At 57.1% G+C, this 15,552-nt stretch overlaps 2 protein-coding genes across 6 annotated transcripts in view; one reads left to right on the top strand and one right to left on the bottom strand.

Moving 5' to 3' along the window:
• PREB (prolactin regulatory element binding) overlaps positions 1-15,552 on the top strand; it is a 345,777-nt gene that overhangs the window by 311,578 nt on the left and 18,647 nt on the right. The window lies entirely within an intron of this gene.
• Positions 1-15,552, bottom strand: part of ASXL2 (ASXL transcriptional regulator 2) — a 72,641-nt gene that overhangs the window by 42,510 nt on the left and 14,579 nt on the right. For all 5 annotated transcript variants that reach the window (XM_064651158.1, XM_064651160.1, XM_064651157.1 and 2 more), the window contains exon 2: positions 12,470-12,552. In XM_064651158.1, the coding sequence (XP_064507228.1) occupies positions 12,470-12,552 (83 nt within the window). The remainder of the gene's footprint in view (positions 1-12,469; positions 12,553-15,552) is intronic.

Here is a 15,552-nt window from a genome sequence, read left to right as displayed (position 1 = left end):
CCACACCCGTGCAGGGGCACAAAGATCCCAGAGCCAGCTCCCAGTCCCAGGGAGGACACGAGCTGTGGCTGCCACAGTGACACCAGTGACACCAGTGCACGTGTGCTCCAAGCCCCAGGGAAAAGGCAAACAAAAAAAGCCCCCACGTTCAGGCTCTCCACAAGACTTTTTTGCCAGACATGAGCCCAATGCCAGGGTTTTCCAGGCTCTGGATGCTCCAGGTTGCTCACGTGGACCTCGGAGGGGGTTTGGTGGGAGCTCACAAGGGGCTGCACGGGGATTTGTTGGGGGGCTTTTCTCCCAAAAAAGAACCCACATCTCACAAAAACAAGGGTTGGGGGACAAAGAATGGAAACAAATCACACAGTTTCCCCTGAAAAGAGGGGAGATTTCTGATCCCAGCAGGAGGGTGGAGGCAGAGGATCCCTCTTTTCACTGGTGGGGTGTTTTTTGTTTGGCTTTTTAAACCCGCCCTGCTGCAGGCAGGAGCAAAGCCAGGAGGCACAGGGGTGACCTGCAGGGACAGGGGGATCACAGCCTCTCCCAGCCAGGTGTCCCTGCTCCCAAAGCACACAGAGGGGGAATCCCTCAGGAACCAGAGCCACCAACTGACTGACCCCCCGAATCTGTGACTGCTGGAGTGAGCTCCCTGAGCAGGAGGCACAGCTGGGCCTGCACTAAACCCAACCACTGCAAAACCCCCCAGATGGGGTGAAAGGAGGAGAGGGAAATACAGGGGGGATGAGCAGAGCCCTCCAAGGATTTGGGCAGGGCCTTGGTGTTCCAGGCTGTGCCCAAGGGCAGCAAAGGGGATGTGCAGCAAAGCACAGGGATCAGGACAGGCCAGATCCACGGGCTGGGCCCAGCAGTGAGACCCAGCAAAGCTGAGCTCTGCAGGAAAACCCTTTCACACTGCATTGACTGTTCTAGGGAAGCACAGAAATCCTTCCCTGGGAGGGTGGGGAGGCCCTGGCACAGGCTGCCCAGAGGAGCTGTGGCTGCCCCTGGATCCCTGGGAGTGTCCCAGGCCAGGCTGGAGCACCCTGGGCTGGTGGGAGGTGTCCCTGCCCACGGCAGGGGGTGGAACAGGATGAGCTTTAATGCTCCTTCCAACCCAAACTGTTGTGGGATTTGATGATTTTATGCCTTTTTCCCCAAAGCCTGTGGAGGAGCAGGGATCACTCCAAATCCCTCCCATTCCCTCAGGGTGGCAGGAGAGCTCTGCCACAGCCCTGACCTGCACCTCACCAAGCACATCCTTTTAAAAGCTGCACCAGAGCAGAACCCAGTGCCAAGCCAAGCATTTCACAGCAGCGTGGGCAGAGCTGGGCTTGGGAAGCTCCCCAGGGAATGATGCCTTGGCAGGACCCATCTTCACAAAAGCTTTACTCATCTGGCACCTCCACTGCTCCTCCTGAACTAATTCCCTGTTTAACAGCTTCTCCTTACTTTCAATTCCCTGTTTTCTCATGTTTACCCCTCTCAAGGTCCGTGCCCATCCCTGGCAGGAATCCAGCACTACTCCAGTCTGTCACACAAGTTATTATTAAATTTTTTAAAGTTAAAACTAGCCAACAAATCCCACTTGACTTTGAACAGAAATGGGTTGGATTTGGGTAGAAGATACGTGGTCATTTCAGATCCTTTCTGCCCCTATGGGTGAGTCCCTGTGAGAACCCAATCCCTCCAGGAACCACCCCATTCCCAGGACTGTCCCTCACTCCCAGCCCTGCTCTGGCTGCAGGATGGTGGTTCCCAGCTCCAACCAGTCTGACCAGTCCCTCAGGGCAGCTGATGCAGGCCCAGGTGAGCTGTGCCACCAGCAGCTCCCACCTGAGCTGATCTGGATCTCCACTGGCACAGGAACCCCCAAACCGGACACTGGAACCTCCAAACCAGAAACACAAACCTCCAAACTGAAAAAAACCAAAATCTCACCCAAAAAGACAAATGAGAACCAGCCAAGGTGCTCCCCCAGACCCCAGAAGCCATGGGGGCTGTGCTGACCCTGCCTGATCCCAGGGAAACACTTTCCTTGGATAAAAGGGGGCTTTCCCCAGCCCTGGCAGTTTGCTCCCAAATACCTGTGCAGTGGGACTGGGGTTACATTTATCCTTGGAGATGAAACCTGTTCTCCCTGGATGGAAGGATTTCACCCCTGGCTGGGTCTGTGCTGCCCCTGTGCTTGGAATCCCCCAGCATTCCCTCATTCCTCTCTCCACTCCCTGTGCTTGGAATCCCCCAGCATTCCCTCATTCCTCTCTCCACTCCCTGTGCTCTGCACCCAGCCCACCTCCTGCTACCAGAAATGCCAGAGCTGCCCCAAAGCAGCCTGAGGAGCCAGATGTTGTTCTGCCAGTGACTTTAGTGCCTTTTTCCCTGACTTTATACCCAAGGCCAGATCCTCCCTGTGCCAGGAACACACACTGGACCCACAGCCAGCTCTGGCAGCTCCCCCCATCCCACCCCAAACCAAGCAGGGGATGCAAAGATGAGTTTCTGTGCTCCAGGTGCATCACCACCCCCAATCTCACCCCATTCCATCCCAAATCCACAGGGAGCCACGGGCAGCTCCAGCTCTGCCCACTGGTAACGTGCCAGCCCTGCTGGCAGGGCTCCAGTTGGGATTTATCCCTCAGGGAAGAGCCTGTGGAGCTCAGCAAGGCTGTGCCATGACCAGCCTGTAACTGCTCTGCTCCTTGGTGTCCTGTCAGGGCTCTGCCAGACCTGCTGCAGCTCAAATCCCTCAGTTTATTCCCAAAGCTCCTGAACTGGAATGTTCTCCTGCTTTGCATCACGGCCATGGACCACCCTGGGCTCCAGCTGAGCTCAGGTTTGGCTCTTGGCTTGAAGGTGAGAGGTGTGAGGTGCAGGTGCACAAACCTGCTGGGCTGGAGAGGCAGGAGGGACACCAGGATTAGGCTGGATGGGGCTGGGAGCACCCTGGGACAGTGGGGGGTGTCCCAGACAAACCATTCCATGATTCCAGGGCTCAGGGTGCCACTGCCTCCTCCTCACTCGGGGTGTGATGTGCTGACCCGGGACACAGGGGCAGGGACAGCTCCCAGTTCCACTCTACTGCCCCCAGACAGGATCCTATCCACAAATCCAAGCCCCTGGATTAGGGTGCTGCACCTCCACAGGGCATGTTTAGGATTTCTCTGAACTATTATTTCCCTCAGGAATTAACTGTAGGGAGAGCCTGGCCTGGCTCCTGCCAGGGCTGATTTCCCTGGATCTGCCTGGGCTGTTTCCACCCCAAATCTCACTGAGGCACTGGAAATGGAACACAGGCACCACCAGGGCACTGGAACCTTGTGCTGCCCAGGAACAGGAGCCCTTTCCAAGCCTGCTCTGACACACCAGGCAGGACCTGCCTGGTCAGGACACTTCCCTGGAGACAGCAGCACTTCCCTGATGAGAACCAGACAAATCCTGACAGGGGGAACACTGACTCAGGCATCCTGCACCTCCAAAAGCCACTGGTGCCTCACCCAGTGCTTCCAACACTCACTTCTGACCAAAATTCCAGCAGTGCATGAAGGCAAGGATCCAGATACAACCCTGGGGGACAGCCTGGACCCAGGTTATCCATCCCCTGGCACTCCCAGCTCTGCTTTTCCATGCCAATCCTGCTCAGAGTTTGCCATCTGAGGTGATGCAGACCCGAGCTGGGGGTGCTGCTGGGAGCAAAGAGCCTTTGCAGCTGGACTGTCACTGAGGCACTCCCAGCAGTGCATTATCCCCACTCTATCCCAGCTGGGAATTGGGTGTTCAGGGAGAGCAAACCTGTCTGAACTGCTGTGGTGATGAGTGGGATGATCACCCAGTGCTGGGGACAGCCCAGGGACACAGGGACAGGATCCCTGGGAAACCCTGGAGAAATGTCCTGGGGGTTACTCTGGTTCCCCCCTCAGCTGAGCAGCCCTTGGGAGGGCTGGACAGGATCCTGGATCAGGACAGGCTGACAAATCCAGCTGGATTTGTGCACTGGAATGAGCTGCATTAAAGCACAAACACCCCTCTGCCAGAGTTTGGGGGCTCAGAGGTGACTCCAGCAGCCTCCACCAGGGCTCACTTGGTTTCCATGGCATCCCCAGCACACACTGAAACCTCCTGGCTTTTCCTTTTCCAAAAAAAAAGAAAAAGCTCAGCAAAGCTGGGCCTTTGAGTGAAACCTGCCCCAGCCAGGGCAGCACAAAGGGACTGGTGGTGCCAGGGCAGGGGCCACGGGCCAAGATCCCCTGCCCTCCTCATTGTCTGCTTGAAGCCTTGAGCCCCTTCACTTCCCCAGAACTGATGCTTTGTCCTCACTCCCACTGTACTGGGGCTTGGGAAAAACCAGGGAGGGACAAATCCACCCCTCACAGCTTCCTCTGCCAGAGGCAAAATGGTTTGAGCTGGATTCAACCCAAGGGCTGAGCTGGAACCAAAACTGGTTCAGCCTGGGGAAGGGAAGGCTCCAGGAAAACTTCAGAGCCCCTTCCAGGGCTGGAAGGGGCTCCAGGAGAGCTGGAGAGGGACTGGGGACAGGGGGGGATGGTTTCCCACTGCCAGAGGGCAGGGACAGATGGGGGATTGGGAAGGGATTCCTGGCTGGGAGGGTGGGGAGGCCCTGGCACAGGTTTCCCAGAGGATCTGTGGCTGCCCCTGGATCCCTGGGAGTGTCCCAGGCCAGGTTGGATGGGGCTTGGAGCAACCTGGTGCTGCCAGTCACTGAAATGAGGGGGTTAGTAATGACTCCCTCCTAATGCCAGCCAAAAACAACCAATTTAACAGACCTGTGCAATTCATAAACCCGTGACTGACACACAGATTGCATTTTTTTTTTACATCACTGCCTGAACAAGGGGGTTTGGGAACTTGTAAATCTTAATTCAGTTCTGAAAATCACCACTTTCCACGTGCACACTGTCACTGCTGAGCTGGAGAACTGACCTCAGGGGGAGCCCCAGCCAGTGACTGCCCCTGTGCCAGCAGGACAGGCACATTCCTCTCTTTTTTGGGCTGCTGGGAGGGCCAAACCAGGGCAGGGATGGCTCTTGTGGGGAACAGCAGCTGTGAGGCCACAGCACCAGGAATGGATGTTCTGAGCTCTCCCCCACTGAGGAGTTCCCCAAGTTACCCAGCATTTCAGCCCAACACACACATCCCACCTTCTCCTGCCCAGAAACCCCAAAGTCAACATTTCAAACAGGACATTTTAAACCCCCCACTGAATCAAAAGCTTCTTCAGACTGAGCAGGGAAAAGGGGGTTGAGTGGGAAATGAAGGTTAAGGTGAGGACTCTGCTCCCAGCAGCTGCCTGGGGAAGGGATGGAAGGAGGTGGAGCATCCCTTTAACCCTATAATCCCACTGGAGCATCCCTTCCACCCTGCAACCCCACTGGAGCATCCCTTCCACCCTGAAATCCCCCTGGAGCATCCCTTCCACCCTGCAATCCCACTGGAGCATCCCTTCCACCCTGCAATCCCCCCGGAGCATCCCTCTAACCCTGCAATCCCCCTGGAGCATCCCTTCCACCCTGCAATCCCACTGGAGCATCCCTTCCACCCTGCAATCCCAATGGAGCATCCCTCTAACCCTGCAATCCCCCTGGAGCATCCCTTCCACCCTGCAATCCCCCTGGAGCATCCCTTTAACCCTGCAATCCCCCTGGAGCATCCCTTCCACCCTGCAATCCCCCTGGAGCATCCCTTCCACCCTGCAATCCCCCTGGAGCATCCCTTCCACCCTGCAATCCCCCTGGAGCATCCCCCCTTCCCCCCTTCCCTGCTCCAAGGGCCTGAGCTGCCTTGGGCTGGATTTTAAAACCCAAGTGACCAAACAGAAACGGTCCAAGTGCTCCAGTTGTGCCGTATCTGGACCTCCCACCCCTCCCCTCAGCACATCCCCGGGGTGATTTATCCCCCAAAGGGTGACCCCAGGCTGAAGGCCCAGTTTCCACGAGCCCAGCAGAGCTCTGGGCCCAGCAGATCCCTGCACTCTCCTGCCCTGGGATCCCTCTGGAGCGAGTCCCTGCCCCAGGGATCCCTCTGGAGCCAGCCCCTGCCCCAGGGATCCCTCTGGAGCCAGCCCCTGCCCCAGGGATCCCTCTGGAGCCAGCCCCTGCCCCAGGGATCCCTCTGGAGTGAGTCCCTGCCCCAGGGATCCCTCTGGAGCCAGCCCCTGCCCCAGGGATCCCTCTGGAGCCAGCCCCTGCCCCAGGGATCCCTCTGGAGCCAGCCCCTGCCCCAGGGATCCCTCTGGAGTGAGTCCCTGCCCCAGGGATCCCTCTGGAGCCAGCCCCTGCCCCAGGGATCCCTCTGGAGCCAGCCCCTGCCCCAGGGATCCCTCTGGAGTGAGTCCCTGCCCCAGGGATCCCTCTGGAGCCAGCCCCTGCCCCAGGGATCCCTCTGGAGCCAGCCCCTGCCCCAGGGATCCCTCTGGAGCCAGCCCCTGCCCCAGGGATGCTGCAGGCAGAGGGGCAGCTGCTGCTGGGCACCCAAAGGGGACTGGTTCCACCCCAGGGAGCTGCTCCAGCACAGGGAGGGGCTCATTAGTGACACAACCCCAAGTGACCCAGCAGGGAGAGTCCTTCCCCAGCCTCCCTGCCCCAGGGACTGCCCAAACCTCCCCCAGACCTCCCCCAGGGGCTGGGCTTTGCTCAGGGGGCAGCACTGCCCATTTTTGTGTTCCTTTGGAGCATCCCCTTCTTCCCCACTTCCCAGGTGAACCAGAACAGCTTTTTGTTCAGCAGGGTATTAAAAGGGGGTGGTTTAGAAGACCCTGGTTCCAGGAGCCTGGCAGTGCCAGGGCAGAGCCAGAGCCAAGAGCCCACCCCCAGTCCCACCCAGGACGTCAGACAGGGGCAGGGTTAGGAAAGCAGGGGGTTCCCAGCTCGGGTCCCAGGTTAAACTTGGCTTTTCCCCACAAGCAGCACCCGGTGGTGGCCCCAGACAAGGTGCACACACCCCACATGCAAACCAAGCACCCCCTCACCCCAAACCAGCAGGGGACAGGGGGGGGACACAGCGAGGGGCCAGGCACCCCACAGGGACATCATGGGCATGCAGGGAGGGCAGGGCAGGGCCAGGGGCATCACACCAGGGCCAGGGGCATCACACCAGGGCCAGGGGCAGGGACTCAGGGGGCAAAGCAGGGGCTCTGCATTAGGGCTGGCAGGGGGGGTTAGGGAGGAGCAGCTTCGGGGTGGGCAGCAGTGGGTTCTTACCTTCTGGAGGTGGAGGGCAACCCAAAAAAAGGAGAGAAAGACCCCTTTAAAAACTTGAGCAGAACAACGGACTCATGGTTAATTCACACAAACCCTCCCCCCTCCATCCACCAGAGCCACATTTTAAACGTTTTGGGTCAACCTGGGGGAGCCCTGGGGAGGGAGGTGGCACTGCCAGGGGGGTCCAGTCTGCTCCCAGGGCAGCTCCAACCACAGGACTGTCACCTTCCCCGGGGATGAGCTTCCCAGGAGCCAGGGGGGCCCTCTGGAAGTCTGTCTGTCTGCCCCGTGCAGACACACAGTGGAACAGGAACTTCCTCCTTCAGCCCCCTCAGCACAGCTCCCAGCTCACAGCCCCAGGGCAAAGAGCAGCCCTGGAACCCAGAGTGCCAGGGTGGGATGGAGCAGGACCTTCACAGAGCAGCCCTGGAACCCAGAGTGCCAGGGTGGGATGGAGCAGGACCTTCACCAGCCCCACAGATGATCCATGGCCTCACCAAGCTACCAACAGTGCCAACTCATGCACACTTGGGCCTCCCCCCAGCACTGGGGCTGGGGGTACCCACCCTGTCTCACACCCTGCAGCCCCTCTGGGCACACCAGCACTGCCAGGGCAGGGCTCTGCCTGAAAACAGGGATCCTGAGGGATCCTGGAGCTGCACAGGAGGATCCTGAGGGATCCTGGAGCTGCACAGGAGGATCCTGAGGGCTCCTGGAGCTGCACAGGAGGATCCTGAGGGCTCCTGGAGCTGCACAGGAGGATCCTGAGGGTTCCTGGAGCTGCACAGGAGGATCCTGAGGGCTCCTGGAGCTGCACAGGAGGATCCTGAGGGCTCCTGGAGCTGCACATGAGGATCCTGTGGGCTCCTGGAGCTGCACAGGAGGATCCTGAGGGTTCCTGGAGCTGCACAGGAGGATCCTGAGGGTTCCTGGAGCTGCACAGGAGGATCCTGAGGGCTCATGATGCTGCACATGAGGATCCTGAGGGCTCATGATGCTGCACAGGAGGATCCTGAGGGTTCCTGGAGCTGCACAGGAGGATCCTGAGGGCTCATGGAGCTGCACAGGAGGATCCTGAGGGATCCTGGAGCTGCAGAGGATCCTGAGGGTTCCTGGAGCTGCACAGGAGGATCCTGAGGGTTCCTGGAGCTGCACAGGAGGATCCTGAGGGTTCCTGGAGCTGCACAGGAGGATCCTGAGGGCTCATGATGCTGCACATGAGGATCCTGAGGGCTCATGGAGCTGCACAGGAGGATCCTGAGGGTTCCTGGAGCTGCACATGAGGATCCTGAGGGTTCCTGGAGCTGCACAGGAGGATCCTGAGGGTTCCTGGAGCTGCACATGAGGATCCTGAGGGTTCCTGGAGCTGCACAGGAGGATCCTGAGGGCTCATGATGCTGCACATGAGGATCCTGAGGGCTCATGATGCTGCACATGAGGATCCTGAGGGTTCCTGGAGCTGCACAGGAGGATCCTGAGGGTTCATGGAGCTGCACAGGAGGATCCTGAGGGTTCCTGGAGCTGCCCATGAGGATCCTGAGGGTTCCTGGAGCTGCACAGGAGGATCCTGAGGGATCCTGGAGCTGCACATGAGGATCCTGAGGGATCCTGGAGCTGCACATGAGGATCCTGAGGGTTCCTGGAGCTGCCACCCAAAGCAGGAGCTGGGGCAGGACCAGCAGTGCAGGCAGAGGTCTCAGCCCCACTCAGGGGAAGCCCCCTCCTCTAAGGCTTTTGGGGCACAGAGTTAAGAGCTCCAGTGCTTTTGGGTTCCCCCTCTGTGTTTCTGCCACAGAACCACGAGCCAGCTGGTACTGAAGAGAAACCCTAAAGTGAGTTTTTGAGGCCTCAGCTCCAGTGTTTTCCAGGAGAGAGCCAAGCTCTGATTCCTGCAGTGCTCATCAATACAGGATTACACTCCCTGTCCCCAGTCCCTCTCCAGCTCTCCTGGAGCCCCTTTAGGCCCTGGAAGGGGCTCCAAGGTCTCCCTGGATCCTTCTCTTCTCCAGGAGAGTGTTCAAGGGGCAGAAGTGGCACCTCCAGCTTTTCCTCACTTCAGGAACTGTCCTGGTAGAAGCCCCTGCCTGGCTCAGAGCAGAAACCCCTGCCCAAGGGGACAGTGAGGAGTGCCCAGAGGTGACACCCAAACACCAGTGACCTGGTTAAACATCAACCTGGAGCCCTCCCTGGGACTCCACCTGACAGGCACTGATCCAAAAATAGCTCTGACCTGGACTTTACACCGGAGCCTTTCCACAGGGATCTCATTGAGCACATCCCAGAGGCCTCAGACAGCACCCCCTGCTCTGCCCTCAGCTACAGATGTCAGCTGGTCACTGTCTGTCCCCTCCAGAAAGCACCAAACCCAGCCCTGAGCTGCCTGAAGAACTCCCTGCCCTGCTGTTCCTGACCCTCCCTGCTCCCAGCCCCACTCCTGGGGAACACAGGGAGAAACCCTGGAGAGCCCTGCAATTAAATTCCAAAAAATTCCCCTTTCCCACTGGGAAAACATCAGCAAAGAGCCCCAGGAGCCCAGCTGTGAGTCAGGAACCCTGCACAGCACAGCCCCAAGAGGCTGGCAGTGCTTTTAGGGACATTTTAGAAGAGCCACCTCCCAGGAGAGTGACAAAAATCTCACTCACTGGAGAGGCCTGAGATGACCCAGGCTGGTGGTTCCTCAGCAAGGCACATGGATATCCCTGTCCTGCCCCCCAAACACACCCAGTACTGCCAATACCAAAGCCAGGGCACACGAATTCAAGGTGTCCCAGCTCACCTTTAAAAGCAGCTGGGAATTAAACAATGTGTGAGGTTATTTATGGTCCAGTTGGCTGCAGCACCTTCCAGCCCAGCTCACAGTTTGCAAATTCAACCCCCTGGGAGGAGGTTTGAGGCACAGGAAAACCAAACACTCCTGGCTATCAAGAGAAGAGGCCAGCAGAGAATGCTAATTTTGGTCAGATATTCACTGATTTTAACACCTCCGAGGAGATCAAGGAAATTAAAAAATGTGGATTTAAAAAGCTGCTTCTCCTCAAACAAACGTGGCTCCCTGTTGCTGCCTCTCATTGCACCCATCCTGCCCATCCACCCCAGGGAACTCTCCAGGCTGGTCCTGGAGCACCAGGACAAAAAATCCTAAATACAGGTGAGGCAACCAGCCAGAATCACCCGGGGTTTCTGTTCTGCTACCAAAAAACAGTTATGAAAGATCTTGCCTTGTCCAAACCTCAGCCAAACTGAGCAGAAACCTCTGCTCCCTCAGCTGCTGCTGGTTTATATCACAAGTTGTTTTATATTCTCCTTCTTCCCTGCAATTCCAAACCCTCTCCACCAGCACCAGTGCCCTGAGTCCCCTGAACTCCCCTGAACTCCCCCCCAATCCCTGGAGCTCCTCCAGGAGCAGCTCCTGCCCCAGCACAGCCCAGGGATCACTGCAAACAGCAAAATGACCCCCCCTGGGCTCCCACTGCCCTCTGCCTCACCCCAGCACGTCTGTGGGAAGCTCACCTGTCATTCTGGGATTGTTTTCTCTCCAGAAATCAGAGATTTTTAAAGGGTTTGATGTAACTGAGGACCTGAGGCCATAAATGGTGAGTACAAACCCAACAAACACCCCCTGCAGTGGAAGCTGGCAGAGTTTGAGGATGAGGTGCTTTGTGGGAGTACTTTGCTACCAAGAAATCTGCAATTTGGTTTACTGAAAGCCAATTGCACTGAGAAACAACTCCCAAAGCTCCATAAACACCTGATTCACCCAAGGCAGGAGCCAGGACAGGGCACTGCTGTCACCTGCTGCCAGGGGCTCTGCCAGAATGAACCTCCCCAGCCTGGAGAGCTCCCCCTGCTCCCCTGACAGCCTTTCCTCCTTCCCTAACAGCAGCTTTCCTCTAAGAAACGTTGATTTGTGTTCAGCCCATCCTGCTGTGACTCCCCAGAACCCCAACCCAGCCACCAGCACTGGCCCTCACTGCAATGTAAGTGCTTAAAATGGGACAATCCTTTAGGTTTTACCCCAAATAAAGCTTTATTACACCTGTGTAACACCTGAGGGGAACAATCCCTGCCCAGCACCCAGGTGTGGCCAAGGGGAGGAGCTGAGATGAGTCTCCCCCCTGGCACTGCTGAGCAGTCTGTGCTGTCCTGGTGCTCAGCACCAGCTCCTTGAGAGGGGAACACAACTCCCCCAGCCCAGGCTCAACCCCCAGCCCAGCCCTGAGAGGAGGGGGAGAGGCTGACAAGGGTTATGGGCACTGCTGCACTTCTGGTCTGCCCTTTTTGGTTTTGCTGTTTGGTCCCAAATGTGGCCTGAGCAGGCAGAGACTGGACCCTTTGGGTGCCACCTGAGCTCCTGCTCGAGGCTCTGCCCTGAGAGAAAACACCCTGAACTGCTAAAAAGGGTCCTGAGTCCCCTAAAAAGGGTCCTGAGTCCCCTAAAAAGGGTCCTGAGTCCCCTAAAAAGGGTCCTGAATCCCCATGCCTGGGTGTTTGCTGGCCCTGTGCTCTGCCACCAGGACAGAGCAGTGCAAAGAGGCAGGTTTGGGATGGCTGCTTGATTCCAAACCAGAAGAACAGGCACAGCCAACCCTCTTTATCCCCCCCTCTCTTTTCCTTTGCTCTCAGAAAACAGAAGAAACATTTTGTACCTCCTGTGGACAGTTGTTCCCTCACCCATCTCTGGGAAAGAGGGGAGCCAGGACTCTGGAATTCAGCTGCCCTGTGCCCAAACCAGATGGGAACCAGGGAGCTGGAACCCTGCCCAACACCCCAGAGCCTGATCCCTTGGGAGCAGGAAGGTCCCTCAGGCAGAACCACACCCCCCTTCCAGGTAATTCCCAGGAAAACAGCAGCAGGCAGGAAGTTTTCTGTGTGAGGACCTTGAGCTGAGGCTGCTTTGTCACTTCCTGAGTGTGGTTTGGGTCATTTCAACACTTCAGCTGAACTGGCAGTTCACTTCTTGCTCACAAAACAACCTAAAAAACCTGCTGTGCTTTCTGCAGTGCCTGAAGCACCTGCTCAGCTCTGGGTTATCCCACAAAAGAGCTGCAGTCCTGCACACCTGGGAGTCAGGGACGACCCTCTTCCAGCTCCCTTGGGGGAAAAGCACTGGTGACCTGAGGGTTTGTTTGGAAATGGGACCCAGACACCAAACCTGCACCATCCCAGTCCCAAAGCTCCTGAGGAGATGGGGGGTTAACAGCAAACCACCCCCAGCTGGGACCAACGGGCTGGACTGGTACAGGTGCTCCACTCACCTGATCTCCTTGAGTCCTTCCTTCTGGATAACCTGAAGGATCTCTTTATGGCTCATGGGTGTGTTGGGATATTTCTCCAGGACCTGGCAAGCGAGAGCAGATTGAGAGGAAGTCACTCCTTTGCATTTTGACTTTAATATTCAACCTACATTTAATGGTTTGGATTTCCCCAAGGGAAGGAGCTGCTGACCCTCTCCCACCCCGTGGCCACCCCCTGAAGGACACAGGGAGCAGAGGGACTCCAGAGAGCAGCTGAGGGACTTCAGTGCAATTCCTGAGTTTTATTTTGAATGTGCTGCCCCTTGACAGCACTCTGTGGAGAATCAAAGGCTCCACAGCACTGGGGTAGCTCCCCAACCACCAGCTTTCCCCCCCTGGAATGCTTCAGGAACTCTGAGGCACCTCAGACCCAACACTCCCAAAAACCCCAAACCCTTGAGGTGAAACTGCTGCTCAGTTTGGCTGAAAGGACCAAAGAAGCTGAAGGAAAGAGGGAGGTTTGACACTGTTGGGGCTGTTGGGAACTCTCTGCACACAGGTCAGCCTTTAAAGTCCATAAATGTGGTCCATGGAAATGTAAACTGCCAAACACATTCCCACCCCTCCCCAGCCCAGCCTGGCATCGCCCTCCTCCCTTCCGAGGGCACTGAGATGCAAAAGTAGGATTGAAAGAGTGGCCAGAGAGATGTCTGAGGCTCCTGAAGGAAGATGCCAGTTACCACACGTCATTTGGATATTTTAGGCAGTCGTTTGTGCTGGGGGATGGGCAGGAAATGCCTCGTTTCCTTCTTAGTCATCAGCTTTTGACCCGAGCCCGGCACAGCCACCCCCAGTCCCCACCTGGGGCTTCCACCAGACCCAAACCACAGGGGCCTGCAGTGCCAACCCTGCCAGTGCCAACCCTGACAGTGCCAGCCCTGCCAGTGACTCTGCAGGAGGAGACCAAGGGTTTCAATCCTCTGTTCAGCAGCTGTGCAGGAGCCAGGGCTCCCCCTGAGCCCCTGCACCCCCTTCCCTCCGGGAACACCCCGTTATCCCATGGCCCAGGGTTCTGCTCTCCTGGAAAGGACCTGGCTTGGGCTGCAGCCTCTCCCTGCTCAGGGAACAAAACCCCTGCACTTGGCTGCATCTGCAGCTCTGGAAGCTCCAGCTGATGGCTCCATCCTGGTAAATGTCTTGTTAAGTGGTGTTAAAGCCTGACTTTCAGAGGATCAGACAATCCCAAAACGGTTCAGATGGGAAGGGAGCTCAAAGATCACCCAGCTCCACTCCCTGCCCTGGGCAGGGACACCTTCCACCAGCCCAGGAGCTCAGTCTGGAAGCTTCTTCTGCACCAAGTGAGGGCAAGAAATGAGGTTCATCTCCATTCCCATCTGCAGTGTCACCTTCCCACTGCAGGCAGCAAAGCCAGGAGAGGAAGGAGGCAGTGCTGGGAGTGCATCCCCAGGGAGCCTGAGGGCACTGCCCACTGCTCACACACAGACCCAGCTGGGCATTCTTCTCCCTGGGCACTGTGTTCTCCTCACTTCCACCACCTGGACGCAGCAACCCCTCAGTTCATTAACTCCTCACCACCACGGTGCCAATTAACGCCCAGCTGGACCAGGGAACCTCATCAGTGAGAGCAGGGAGCAACAAAAGCTTTCCCAACAATATCCCTGCCTGCCCCCAGGGTGCTCCCAGGCACCTCTCCCCGGTAACCTGCCCCCACACCTTCCTCCCCCAGGCCTTTTCCCTGGAGCTGAGCTCAGCAGGGTGAGCTTGGCCTCCTGCCACCCCTGCCCTGCTCCCTGCCCACGGTGCTGGGCTGCCCTCAGGTCACCCTGGAAGATCAGCCAGCTCTGCTGGGCTCCTCTGCTCCACAGGAGACATTCCTGGAACCGTGGAATCATTTAGCTTGGAAGACACCCCTGAGATCACCGAGCACAACCATCCCCCAGCACTGCCAGGGCCACCACTGACCCACGGCCTCAGGTGCCACCCTGGCTCTGCCAACCCAGCATCAAAGTGTTCAGCGACCACCAGCACAGGGGAAACCCATCCGAGGGCCCGTGTGGCTCCCCAGGACCAGGATTCATCTGCACCCTCCTGATAAGAGTCATCTGGTGCTCCTCAAGAAGCTTATTGAATGTTAACTCCCTGCCTGGTTGGCTGAACAGAGCAGTTCACACCTCCAGCTGCACCAGGAGCTGCCTCCTGCCACACAGGCTGAGCCAGCAGAACCAGCAGTGAGGACTGGAGAGACTCCTAAAAAAAACCAGATACACTGAAGCACCTTCTCCTCTCCCTTCTGCCCTGTAATCCCCTGTCAGATCTTTCACTTTTAGTTGCTGGGTGTAAATAAATAAAACCTCCTGTCTGCCAGAGGGCTGGGTTGGAGAGGCACTGGAGGATTAGGAGTGAGGGTTTATGAAGGACCTTCGTGCTGTGCTGAGCCAAGAGAACAAACCAGCAAGTGCCCCCACTGGGTCCTGGAGCCCTTCCTTCCCTGAGCAGAGCTGGAAATGCTGACAAGTGTCAGCCCAATGCAGGGGAAGCCAAGAGCTTGGGATGCTCAAATCACACCCCCTCAGGGGGGGAAACAGTCCACTTGGCTCCTTATTGACAAAAAAACATCAATCATGGACTGGTTTGGGTTGGGAGGGACCTTAAAGGCCATCTCATTCCAACCTGTCTCGTTCCAGTCCTGTTTTCTAGTTCCAAGGATCATCAGAAGAAAAGATGTTTCCTGATTTTACACCTTGGTTGGGCTCGATGGCCTTAAAGGGCTTTTCCAACCTCAGCAAAGCTGTGGTTCATCTCTTTTGTGTCATGGTTCTGCTGAAGATGTCTATGTGAACCAGCTGATATTGGTGTTGATATCACATAAATAGGAGAGGGTTAAAAGTTAAACCCAACCACCCTCTAACCAGGACTCTGTGTGATCCTGGAGGGTTTCTCCAGCTGAAATGGTTCTGTGACCCTGGGAAATGTGCCCTGGGCTGCTGTACCTGCAGACAGGGGGACACCTGCCCCCTCTGCTCCCCAGAAATCATTGCTCACACAGAGCTCCATCTCTGGTCCAACAGAGCTAAAACTGCCAC

The sequence above is a fragment of the Pseudopipra pipra genome, chromosome 3 (assembly GCF_036250125.1).
Source record: "Pseudopipra pipra isolate bDixPip1 chromosome 3, bDixPip1.hap1, whole genome shotgun sequence".
Lineage (NCBI taxonomy): Eukaryota > Metazoa > Chordata > Aves > Passeriformes > Pipridae > Pseudopipra > Pseudopipra pipra.
The sequence above is the reverse complement of the archived record's forward strand: the minus strand, read 5'-3'. Positions and strand labels throughout refer to the sequence as shown.